At 50.9% G+C, this 13101-nt stretch overlaps 1 protein-coding gene across 3 annotated transcripts in view; it reads right to left on the bottom strand.

Annotated features, from left to right (window-relative positions):
• The window catches only part of SHISA9 (shisa family member 9), a 310797-nt gene extending 299239 nt beyond the window's left edge, over positions 1-11558 (bottom strand). For all 3 annotated transcript variants that reach the window (XM_053557600.1, XM_053557601.1, XM_053557602.1), the window contains exon 1: positions 10606-11558. In XM_053557600.1, coding sequence (XP_053413575.1) covers positions 10606-11291 — 686 coding nt within the window. In that variant the 5' untranslated portion in view covers positions 11292-11558. The remainder of the gene's footprint in view (positions 1-10605) is intronic.
• Between the last annotated feature and the right edge of the window lie 1543 nt (positions 11559-13101).

Genomic DNA, 13101 nt, shown 5'->3' with positions numbered 1-13101 from the left:
CAAACCTACTGAGTCAGAAACTCCAAGGATGGGACCCAGCGATCTAGGTTTCCACAGACCGCCACGTAAGTCTGCTGCCCCTCAAGACTGAGCTAAGGCAACACAGGGCCTGAGGTCAGGGAATGGTTTGTCCTGGGGCAATGGGATGGCAGAGCAGGAAGAGGGGGAGAAGCAGCCTCAGTTGTGAGACAGACCCAGGTCAGCACAGCCAGTGTCCCAACAAAAAGACTGAGTTCACTAAAAGGAAAATAATAAAACAGCTCTCACTTTCGTTCATTCATTCATTCAAGGAATATTTACTGTCTACTGTGTGTCATGCACTCCACAGGCCCTAGGGACACAGCAGTGTGTAAGACGAACAAAGTCACTGCCTTCCTGGGACTTATATTCTATGGGGAAAGGTTTTAAAAAATACATTAAGAAAATTAAATAATTAAACAAAAAGCAAGGTAATCGAGAGAGTCCGGCACACAGCAGCATTTCTCACAACAGCCAAAAAGTGGAAAGAGCCCCCATAGCCATCAACTGAGGAACAGACACACAGGACGTGTTGTAGGAGGTGGAATATTATTCAGCCATTAACAGAGATGAAGCCCTGATGCCTGCTGTAACATGAAGGAATCTTGAAAACATTATTCCCAGTGAAAAAGTCTTGACACAAAAAGCCACATGTTGTATGATTCCATTTATATCCAGTGTCCAGAATAGGCAAAGCCATTAAAGACAGAAAATAGAGTCCAGATTTCCAGAAGTTCGTGGCAGGCGGGTGAGGTAAGTGATAATGGATATGAGCATTTTTTTAGGGTGAAGGAAATGTTGTTAGACACAGATAGTGGACCAGAAACAAAGGATGATGCTGGCACAAATCTGTAAATACAGTAAAAACCACTGATTTGTGGTTTCTTAAAAAATTATAAATAAACAGACGGAGGGAAGAGAAATGGTGTGATCAGGAAAAGCGTTCCTAAAGAAATGACAGATGAGTTGACCCTTGAACGGTGAGGAGTTGATCACAGGAAGATGACAGAAAAGAGCATTCCAGGCAGCGAGAACAGCACGTGCAAAGGCCCTCAGGCAGCAAAGTGCTCGGGTATCTGAAGAACAAGCAAGAAGGCCAATAAAGCTGGAATGGGGCCAACAAGGAGGGCTGCATTACAAAGTACATAATATTAGAACCCATTTCTCATTTCTCAGAGCGAAGACTGCCCACGCTAATTCAGCTTCTCAGTGGGGGGCTGAATGGAGACGCACACCTGAACATCTTTGAAATTGAAGTTTTACCTCTGTGCAATAAGCAGGTCTGAAACTCAAAGGAGCAGCGGGGAAGGAAGTTTTGAAGCAAAGGACAGAGGCCTTCTGAACCTCAATTTTTCACTTCTAAACAGGGTTTTCATCCTGAGTTTCAGGGGATTGCTGGACAACTCTGAAATCAAATGGGATTTCATTTGTGCATTTTTCCCAAGGAAGAAGCTATAGCCTCGAGGGGATTCTCTAAGGAGTCCACCCTCAAACTCCAAAATATTCAGGCTTTTAAGAGGATTGCAAAGTCAAGTAATCAACATAGCTACTATGAATTTGTTCAGCACTGCCATCTGCAGACCCCCTGGGCTGCTTATGAAGGCCAAAATTCATGAAATTCCAGCCTAAAAATCCAAGGACACTTTTCCCCCAGGGCAGCCCTTCCCAGAGCATTCAAGAGAGATGAGGATTCTTCGAGGCTTCTCTTTCCTGGACCAGGGGGTCTCTAAAGTACCACTTGCTCACTCCAAGGAATTGCATAAAATTATTTGGCATGGAGGAAGGAAATATCAGAATTACTTTGTATGATCCTCAGTCATTAAAAATGAGAAATCAATTTAATACACCTGCTATTAGCAAGCCCATGTCAGATGGCGGGAACCAGAACCTGGGAACCAAGGAACGTCATTACTAGCAGCACCTTCACGGGGACGCGCTGCCCATATTGTGGTTACATGCCTCCCTGGAGACGATGCACAGACTAAATTATCTACTTTTGACTACACTAACCATCACAAAGCAGACACACATGGCTTTAAAAAAAATGCCCCCTGCCCTTTTTTTAAAAAACCACAGCAAAACCACAGCCCGAAGATGATACTGACAATGCAAACACAAGAAACGAATAAAGTAGACTCCTCTTCCCTTCTTTTCAATAGATTCCTACAAGGTTAAAACAGTGAGGGTCTATTCAGATCAAAATGAAGACTCATCCAAAATAATCAAAACTCTCAGAAAGAATCTTCAAAACATGGATTTATTTATTAACGATGAATTTCACCCTCAGTGTACATTATGCTTTGTGATATTAGCTGATGATAGAATGAAGTCATCACAGTTAGCTACAGATTTCAAGGTAGTATTTATTTCACCTTTAGCTCAGTTTAAACCTTCTTAGGCATACTTACAATGTATCTAATAATCTCCTGTGGGTACATGTGCAGGAGTAAAACAAATGTGCACATATCCGGGAGCATAGAAAAAGCATTCTATAAATAGGGGGTGTCCCCAAAATTTGATGAATTCAATGGTGTAAAGAAACAGCTATGTTCCAAAACCCAAACAAAGGCTTAAGGATTTGGCATGTGTTTGTGATATGTGGTTTGGTCTCAATCTTCAATGAGCATTCAGATCACCTAGGAAATCTTGTTGCAATGTAGATTCTGACTCAGTAAGTCTGACTCTCCATCACCTGTCCAAGCTCCCAGGGAATGAACATTCTTCTTGTTCACAAGCCAGATTCTTGAGTAGCAAGACCCTAAGGGTGCTGGGCAGCACCTGTGGCTTAGTGGGTAGGGCGCTGTTCCCATATACTGAGGGTGGTGGGTTCAAACCCAGCCCTGGCCAAACTGCAACAACAAAATAGCCAGGTGTTGTGGCAGGCACCATTAGTCTCAGCTACTCGGGAGGCTGAAGCAAGAGAATCGCCTAAGCCCAGAAGTTGGAGGTTGCTGTGAGCTGTGATGCCACAGCTCTCTACTGAGGGCCATAAAGTAAGACTCTGTCTCTAAAAAAGAAAAAGATCCTAAGGGTGCTGTGAGGTGCTGTGATGGTTTGTGTCATGTATCAATGTGACTGAGCCATGGGGTGCCCAGATATTTGATCAAACATTACTACTTACTCTGGGTGTTTCTGTGAGGTTACTCCTGGATGAGATTAGCCTTTAAATCAGTAACCCGAGTAAAAGCAGATGGCCCTTCCAAAGATGGGTGGGCCTGACCTGATCATTTGAAGGCTTAAATAGAACAAAAGGCTGATCCTTCCTCAAAGAGAGAATTGTTTCCTTTAGACTAGAGGTAGGATGTTGACTCTGCAGATTTTGGATTTGCCAATTCCTCATAGTAAATTTTGTTATATAGTAGTTCTGTCTCTCTGGAGAACCCTACCTAACACAGAACCTTGAAGAAGGTACATTTTTCCTTGATATCCCTTAACCCGGCTCAGACCAATTATGTTGAAACCATTTTTGAGTTGAACACAACTGAACATTGGCAATTTCATGAGGTTCCACTTAGTCCCAATTTTCCTGTCTCCCAGTATTTGGCTGCTGCTCTGTGAGGGCAGGGTTCACATCTGTACTAGCTACTGATCACTCACAGCTCTTAAGCACAGCGCTGAGCTGAGGGTAGGGGCTCCATAAGTACCTACTGAATGAATGAATGAGGACGTGCTTTCCTACCCCGTGTGAACCAAGGTATCAGAAACCAGAACTCCTATTTGCCAAGAACTATACTAGGCACTCCAGATGCCATCAGAGAGTGGAAGGGACAGTTACTGTGCCTGCATTCCCCACTGGGAACTGTAAAGGAAGGAGTCAGGTCATAAACTAGCATTTTAGACTGCAATGTAAAATGAAGCAAAGCGCACTGAGTGAGGGCCTCAGGTGTGTGCGGGTAGGGGAAAGAATGGCTTAGCCTAGTGGTCAGGGAAGGCTTCTTGAAGAAAGTGACACAGGAGCTGAGACCTGTGTGATGAGGAGGGACCAGCCAAGCAAAGTCTGCCGGAGAGAACGTGGATTAACACAGCAGCTCCCAGGTGGGAATGAGCTTAGCATATCTAAGAAACAAAAAGAAAATGCTGCATCTCTTTTCTTTCCAATTACAGTGAGCAAATGTATAACCCCAATATTTCCAAACAGAGCTTAGAGTCCCAGTAGCTTGCTTCAAAGCATCCAGGGGTCCCAATGTCCAAACTAGGTTTTTATTTTTAAACAGTTGGGGAGGAGCACTTCTCCTTCACAGGATGCATCATTTGTTCTTCAGGAATGCTAACGCAATGGGCATAAGTTAACTTTCTAGAGCAGTGGTTACACAGGTAGGCATTTGTCAAAGCTTGTGAAACTGTACTCCCAAAATGTGTGCATTTCATCGCATAAATCACACCACAACTGACTTGTAGAATGTAAGGACTCAGTGCCCAAAGAAAAGCAAATATATCCTTCAAGGAAAAATAAAGAGTTTTCCGCAGCCAACAGTATGCACATGCACACGTGGCCTTCTCTAGCCTGGGAAGCTGGTCAAAACCATGGGAAAAGCGCAAAGGTACAGAAAGAAGGTGAGAAGTAGGAAGAGAAGAGGGAAGGGGAGGGGAGGAGCTGCATTTATCAGTCGGGCCATTTCTTTGCAAGACATGCCAGCTCTTCTGAAGTGTGTTTGGAAAACTCACAAGACACTGTACTATGTAATTTCCAATTCTGTTTGAAGATGGACAAAATAATGACATGTGTTCCCTACTGGCTTCTAGTGTAGAGAGCTTCAAACAAGTGCTTCTGACCAGCGTTTCCACCAAGATGTCTGGCTTTGCCAGCGGCAGATGAAGAAAACATTCCTGGTCTTGATTGTACAGCGACTTCTTGACCTGATCCTGCTGTGTGTGTGGTTGTTTGCAGGGTCTCAGGTCTTTGCACTCCAGGAAGGCCAGAGTCCTCGCACTCTGAGGCGCTACACCCCAGCAGTTGAGGACCTGCAGAATCTGCACCCGCCTCAGACTGTCAAGGTCTGAAGTCTGACTCCTCCCCTCACCAGAGGCATGGTCATCCTCTTGGAACGTAAGCTTCTGTAAACATCAGACTGTCCTAGAGCCTAGCTCAAAGACGCGTGGAATTAAACAACAATTCACACACAAGCTTACGGCAAAACTGCAAAATCAACACAGATTCCTCCACATCACCTGGACCAATGCTGTGAAATGCATTTAATGTGACATACGTGGACCTTCCCTCCTATTCTGGTATGTCCCAGCCCCTCCTGCTCAGATTAAAATCCTAATCCAGAGAGGTTAAGAGATTTGGCTAGTGTCACACAGCTAAATATAGTGGAGCAAGGGCTAGTCACCAAGATCTGGACTATAACACCACTCTCTTCAGTAGGCAAGAAGTAGAAAATTCCAGTAAGGATGGTAATTAATAGCTGGTGAGCAGTAGCCATGTGACCGTCCTGTGTTAATTGCTTTCCAAGGCCTGTCTCAGGAATCCTTAACCTGCAGACAAGGACGTCACACTCAGACAGGTGAAGCGACCGCCCCAAGATCATACAGCCATCAGGTGACTGAGCTGGGACTGACAACTGACGGCAGCCTGGGCTGTTCAGAGCAGCCAGACTGACTCAGGCTTAAGGTAACACACTGGAGAGAACTGGGTGGAGGAGCCCACTGAGATGAGCCCAGGAGCTTCCTAAAGGGGGCAGTCACTACGCAGCAGGAAGCCAGCAGTTGCTGTGTGAAATGCAGATCCGGTGTCACCAGACCCACTGAATTCCCAAGAGAAATCAGAAATCTAGATTTCTGTGTGAAATCTCCCAGTTTTTAAATGTTGGCAACTGATTCTAAGTTGGTTTTTAAACACCATGCATAATAGAAACTAAAGTGATTTCACAGCCAACTACAGTGAGCCTTGACTAGATCCTGATTTTAAAAAAACCAAGCTCTAAAAGATAGTTTCGACTGAGAAATTTTAATATGATTGGATATTTGATGATATTACAGCATTTTTGTTCTTTTTCTTCGGTATGATGATAAATTTGTGGGCGAATGCCCTTGTACTTAGGAGAAATATCATGTCTGCAACTTATTTTCAAATGTCTGGACCAAGAAAGAAAGAAAGAAGAATTCGTGGGTCCACACATACGGTGCATCTTGGAAGGGTGCAGGTGAAGTTTACTAAGTGTAGAGTATAAGGGTTTGAACGCAATAATTAAGAAAATGCCATGAAGGCTATGTTAGCCAGTTCGGTGAAAATATTTCAAACTGTATATAAAACCAGCACATTGTACCTCATGATTGCATTATTGTACACAGTTATGATTTAATAAAATAATAATAATAATAAATTGCCATTGCCAGAAAGAAAAAAGAAAGGGAGAGAGGGACAGAAGGGTGGGGAGGGGGGGAGGGAAGAGGAGGAGGGGGGAAAGTAGAAAGGGAAAAGGGAGGGAAGGACAGAAGGAAGGAGGGAAACAAGGAGGAAGTAGGAAAAGAAGGAAGGAGGAAGAGAGGGAGGGAGGAAAAGTAAAGAAAAAACATGGGGAGAACGTGAGAGCAATAAAGCATATATAACAAAATACCAATAATAGGCAAATCTAGATTAGCGGTTCTTCAGTGGGGGCATTTGTGTCCCAGATGACATCTGGCAATGTCTGAAGACATTTTCCTACCGTGATCACTGGGGTGAGGGGTGTGTGAGCTGCGAGCGTCTGGTGGGCAGAGGCCAAGACACCACAGAACATCCTGCAATGCACAGAACAGTCCCCCCTACAAAGGGTTACCAAGCCACCAATGCCAATAGTGTCAAAGACAAGGAACCCTAATCTGGATGAAGGGCATACTAGAGTTCATTTTATTATTCTTTCAAGTTTTGTGTATGTTTAAAGTTTTTCACCAAAAAAAAATAATTGAGGAGAATTTTAAGGTAAAGACACAAATAGAAATACCTTGGCCACACACGGCGGCTCATGCCTGTAATCCCAGCTCTCTGGGAGAGCAAGGCAGGTGGATTGCTTGAGATCAGGAGTTGGAGACCAGCCTGAGCAAGAGTGAGAACCCCTCACCCCCACCTCTACTAAAAATGAAAAACTGAGGCAAGAGAATCACTTGAGCCCAAGAATTTGAGGTTGCTATGAGCTGTGATGCCACAGCACTCTATCCAGGGTGACAAAGCAAAAAAAAAAAAAAGGAAGGAAGGAAGACAAGCAAAGAAAAGAAAGAAAAGGAAATGCCTGATAGACAAAACAAAACATGTCCACGTGGCCTGGTAACCATAGCTGGTGACCAGTTGCAGTCTTTTCTTGCAATAAATATTGGGTGACTGTGGCTGCTGCCACAGCTGCTGAAAGAGTGTTTTTTTTGTTTTTTTTTTTGTTGTTTTTTTTGAAAGAATGTTTCCTCAGTTCTTACAAGACCACCTGCAACCCATCCTTCCTGGGCCTGTTCCTCCTCCTTTTCTCAGACCTAATCAGCCCAGAAGTAAGCAGGCCATAGGCCTGGGAGGACTCCGAGCATACAAACTGACATCTCAGAGGCCTCTTCTCAAAAACACAAGTTTACTGGTCACCAGGGGCAAAGTTTGTAGTGAGGGACCAGGTCTTTGCTCTGTGTCTTAAGAGAAGGCACTTTCAGGCCAGATGAAAACAAACCCCATGTTAATGTTCCTTGAGGTCCAGACAAAATTAAGAGGTGTGGCCCACAGGTTATTTCACCCGGAAGCTGCTTTACCTTATAGCAGCCTCTCTGAGTCCAACCTGGCCCCACCAGAGCACCCCTTAGCACCATCAGGCAAAAGCTAGTGAGCCAATGACCACAGCCGAGACTCCAGATGGTTAACTGTCCAAGCAGCACAGTACACACCTGGCAGGTACCTGGGGTAGCCCAGCACCACAGAAAGGTTACACATGTGGAGAAGACAAATAAGACAGTCACACTGGCCCCTCTTTTATCCCTTCAATTAATTTATTTATCCCCAACCCTATAAAATATTCCCAAAGACCAGTTTCCCCCATGTCATCTCAGAGCCACTCAGAGGAGCTGTTAAATACAGGTTTCCAGGTACACCCCTTCCTACTGACTCAGAGTCACTGAGGGTGGGGTCAAGAATCTGCAATTAGGAAGCTCTCTAAATGCACATTCTGTCTAAAAACATCTGTCCCAGGCACAGTTGAAACCAGGAGACTAGGGATTGCACAGTTTTCTAACTTGACCTTGAGCAAGGCACCTCACCTGAGCCATGGATTTCTTCTATGTAAAAGGGGAAGATTGGGGAACTAAATGAGAGTGTCTACACACACCCCTGGTACATCCTGGCACCCAACTCCATGTTCGGCAGGTGGTTCCTTCTCTTTAGCAGTGACTGGCTGAACACTAGAATCACCTGAAGAGCTTTTCAAAGGTACAGATGCTTTGGTCCCCACCCTAGAGACTCAGATTTATATGGTCGAGGGTGGGGCCCCTAGTGACAGGAATTTTTTTTAAGCATCCCAGGCCATTCAAAATAGCAGTCAAGGTTGAAAAAATCACGGCTTAGAAGCCACCAGGAAAAACCAACATTTCTCTCTTTGCAGGAGTATGGACTTTCACCTCATTCTGCAATTCCCAACATGTATCCTGGGAGAGCCCCTGTGAAGGCTCTGCCCTCCCGGGACTGGGTGCCCTGGATTCTACTTCTTGCAGAAGGACGTAGCCACAACCTGTTTAGCTTTCACTGGAGTCCTTTTATCTCTTTTCTCCCTCCACCCCCTCCCCCAAAAAAGCTGCAAGGGGCAGGACCAGGAGGTTGAGTCCCTACGGGGCCCTTAGGTGCCTGAGGATCGCAGAGGGCTTGACCTAGCATCACTTTCTCCTACAGATGTCCAAAGCTTAGTTCGTCTCCCCACCTGCCGCCTCCCGCCCTGCCAACTACCAAGACGGGCTGCTTTAAGAGCTGGTTTGCAGAAGAGGGCTGTGTGGAGATTTCAGAGGAGTCAACCCGAATCTGCAAGGCAGCCTACCTGTCTCTGAGAAATAATTCGCCTACCAAGGCTTCACCGCTGCCGCAGTCCCGAATCCATTCTCCCTTTTACCTTAACACAGACCCGGGAATTAATAGGGACCGGCCCCGCCGGTGGGACTAGTAACAGGACCTCCTGCGGCTGCAGGGGGTGGATGGGGCCAACGCGTTACTCCTTCAGCGGGACAGGTTTTCCTGAAGCCCCTCGGGGCTTACTTTTGTGCCGCAAGACCCCGACCTCCACCCACACCTCCCTGCTGACCCAAACCGAGAATAACTTCTTCACCTCTTCCCCCAAATCCCTCCCGACTGGGGAAAAAATTCATCGGATACTCTGCGTATAAATAGAAAATAATTACTAGTGAGGTAGTGATGTTCCTTCGCCTATTTTTGGTGGGTCTCTTTGTTCAGATGTTTTAGGCATGCACACGGAGCGCGTGCACACACACCGCGCGCGTGCACGGGCCCCCAGCGGAGGGAGGAGGGGACGCAGGGGGCGGAGGGGGAGCGGAAACCAGCGACTTGGTTGACCCGGCTGGGAAAGGGGACAGCTGAAGCTTGCACTCCAGCCATCCCGCTGTTCGCAGACAGCTTGTGTGTTCTTCAGCCTCACCCGCCCGGACCTCACACCCAGCCCTCGCCTCTGCCGCGGCCGGGGGCTTAATGCTAGCGGCTGCTTCTACTCCACCAAAGTTACTGAGTTGCGCGAATCCATTTAGACACTTAAAAAAAAAAAAAGAAAGAAAAAAAGAAAAAAGGCAAAAGGCAAATAGCTCTATTAATCCCCAAATGCCTTCTCCCATCTGCTGCGACTTGCCCGTGCTGAGACTTGCATAATGAATAAGACACACGGGAAAGTTGACGGATCGGGGTGCTTGGAGGGCGAAGGCGCGCGGAGAGGGGCCTGGGCCGCCGGTGGCCACATCAGCCAGGGCACCGGGCGCAGCGGTGGCCGCTGCCCCGGGCAGGGAGAGGCGGTGGCCGGAGAAAGGGATGGGGTGAGGAGAGGGGGATAAAGTGGTGGAGGCAACAGCGGTCCCAATTTCGGGGACTGTGAAGCTCTGGGGAAGGGAGGCGGCCGCTCCAAGCGAGGCTTTTGTTCTCGCCTCCCCTCCCTCCACCTCCGTCGCCTCATTTTCGCGAGTCGTACGAGTTGCAGGCGGCACTCACTCTTCTCCTCCCTCCCTCACACACGCGCGCGCGGGCTCACACACGCCCCCCTTCCCTTGCAGGCTCGTCTGCCCCTGTTTACCTAGAAGATAGCATTTGGAATGCGAGGGCTGCCACGGGCTCCTCCCCAAAACCCAAGACTTGGGGACCACGGGCCTCCAGGCTGTGTGCCTCAAGTCCACCTCAATAGTCGAGCAGGAGGGGGCAGCAAGAGGACGAGGGGGCAGAGACCTACACACACACACACACACACGGAGACTGTACACCTGTGCTGAGCCCAGCCCCCCTTTCTGTGCTCCAAGCAGAAGTTAGCTTTCCGGGTGACATCCCCCAGCGGAGAGGCTGGGGTGCAGGAGAGGGGCAGCGCCATTGCCTGGGGGGAGGAGCGGGAAGAGAAGGGAGAGCGGAGCCCTCAGGAGGGGGACCGAGCGGAGGCAGCCCACCTGGACATGTGCTCCCTTTGGGGCCGGTGCGCCTTCTCCAGCCCCAGCTTGGTGAAGATTCCCACAAGCACCATGACGGCCACCACCCCGCAGATGATGTAGACTATCAGGTTGGTCTTGTCCTTGGTGGGGTCGTGCAAGGGGTCGTCCTTGCGCGCGGGGGGCTTGCCGGTGTTGAGCCAGAGCGGCGTGTCGTAGTTGGTGCAGGTGCTCTGGTTCAGTCGCCGCTTCTTAAACGTGCAGCAGAACCGGAAGCCACAAGTCCCGCAGCAGAAGATGAAGTCGCCCGAGCTGCAGTTGAACGGCGGGTCCCACTGGCCCATGACATCGAAGTAGCCCCGGCAGAAGTCCGGCGTGGGCGCCCGGGTCGGGGGCGCGTCCGATGCCCCGGCGCCCTCGCCGACCTCTCCCGAGGCGGCCCCGGAGCGGTTGCCCCCCGCCAGCACCACCACGCCGCCCAGTTGCGCCAGCTGCCCGTGCCCCGCTCTCTCCTGCGCCCGGCACACGCGGGCGCACAGCTCGGTGAGGAAGCAGCCCAGGAGCAGCCGGAGGACGCGGCGCATCGTGTCTCCCAGCCCGGGCTCGGCTGCTCGGCCGCCGCTGGAGCCGCCGCAGCCGCCTCTCGAGGCGCGGCCGAAGCTGCCGAGGCTGCTGCCGGGGGCTGCGAGCCGCCGCGGGCCGCACATGCAGGGAGCGGCGCGGGGCGCTCGGTGGTCGGCGGCCACTGCGCTCGGCTCAGTCCGCGTTCGCCTCCAGCGCGCCGAGGGGCCGGCCGGGGAGGAGCGCGCCGGGCCGGGCGGAGGGAGGAGGAGCGGGGACAAGCGCCGGGTGCAGGTCCAGCCGGCCACCGGGGGAGGCGGAGGCGGGGAGCAGGGTACAGTGGGTCCGTCCGCGCCTCGTCTGGGCCTGCGGCTCCGGACTCGCTGCCCCGCGCCGGCTCGCAGTATCCCTCTCACCTCTCCAGCTCACCAAGTGCGCTGGAGAGAGCGAAGCGACACTTGTGGAATGAAGGGAGGGCAGGAGGGAAGGGGGAGGGGGAGGAGGGCGGGCAGAGGAGGCGCGGGGCCGGGGGGCGGGCGCGCGCTCCAGAAGGGCGGGGGCGCGGGGAGAGGTGACTCCGGCGGGCGGCAGCGAGTTGGGGGCGTGCAGAGCTGAGCCAGGCAGGCGGGTTGGGAGGAGCGAGCTCCTCTGCGGCCGTGGCAGAAGGAAGGGCTCGGATTTCCCGGCAGGTGGAGGACAGCGGCGGGACCTCCAGCGCCCTTTCTGGGCGGGTGGCGCGGTACAGATCTGTCCAGAGCGCAGAGGCGGCTCAGCCCGTGGCTTTTTCAGGGGTGCCAGCGCCGGAGCTGCGGCCGGAATCTGCCCACTAGGGAAGGGTTGGCTCGGAAAGAATGGGGACAGACTAGATGGCTTTTACCCCAAGGCAGACTGGGCGCAGTCTGGTCAGAATCGCCCTTCCCCGGCGTGCGGGACCGCCTTGCCCTTCCCCGACTGTGCCCTCCAGCTCTGCGTACAACCCGGATGGCCCAACTCTCCGGGCCGAGGCGAGGACCCAGGCTGAGCTGGGCAGGAGAGGTCGAAACCCCCTGAGCCGGGGGTAAGCCCCCTCCACCCTTGGGAGAGGGGCTTGGGATGAACTAGTCAAAGAAGCTTAGTGGGGAGGAAGGGACGACGGCAAGGCCCAGGTAATGGCATGTCCTGGGAGGTCTTTCCTTGGAACTCCCCCAGGCCCCGGGGCCTGGCGCTTTCGGTCCCTCTTCGCCCCGGCAGCATTCCCTGCGCTCCACAGGAGGGCACACAGCAGTGGCGCCGCCTTTGCGCGCCCTGATCTGGCGCAGCGCAAGGCCTGGGCACCCAGCCTCTGCCACCCTCCGGGACCTGGAGACCGCGCGGTGGTCTCCGGAGCTGGCTGGCCCCTGTCCCCGCGGACACCCCGCCTCCCCCGGACATCCTCACCGGGGGCTGCGGAGCTCGGCCTTGCTTCCTCTGGCTTCCAGGCTTCAGTCTCCTCTCGGCGTTTCCAGATCGGCCCCCTCTCTCCAGCACTCCCAGCTATCCACAGGCCTGCTCCCGCTTCTTTGTCTCCTCTGCTTGAATTTGACTTCAGTAGCCCCCAGAACAAGATTTGCACCAAAGCTGCTACACCAAATTTAGATCTCCACCCGCCCCAGCGTTTTGTTTTTAATTGCTTTAACTAAGTATACACTTGCAGTCCGCTAGGCGATTTGCAGAGAGAGGATGTTTCCACCACCCTCCTCTCCATTCGGCTGCAGTCAAGGGCTTTTCGGGGCATCTTCAAAGACCTAAGAAGTTGGACCACATGTGAAATTTTATACCAGGGTCTCCTTCACTGAAAAGCGTGGGAGGGTTTACTGGGACTCTATCGCAAATTTTCTCCAAATGAGACGGACTTTGTGTCATCCCCTTCTCTTTGAAGAAATATCACTTCATGGTGTTTTTTAAAAATTGCAAATACACACCAGAGCAACAAAGATA

The sequence above is a fragment of the Nycticebus coucang genome, chromosome 12 (genome assembly GCF_027406575.1).
Source record: "Nycticebus coucang isolate mNycCou1 chromosome 12, mNycCou1.pri, whole genome shotgun sequence".
In the NCBI taxonomy this organism is placed as follows: Eukaryota; Metazoa; Chordata; class Mammalia; order Primates; family Lorisidae; genus Nycticebus; species Nycticebus coucang.
The sequence above is the reverse complement of the archived record's forward strand: the minus strand, read 5'-3'. Positions and strand labels throughout refer to the sequence as shown.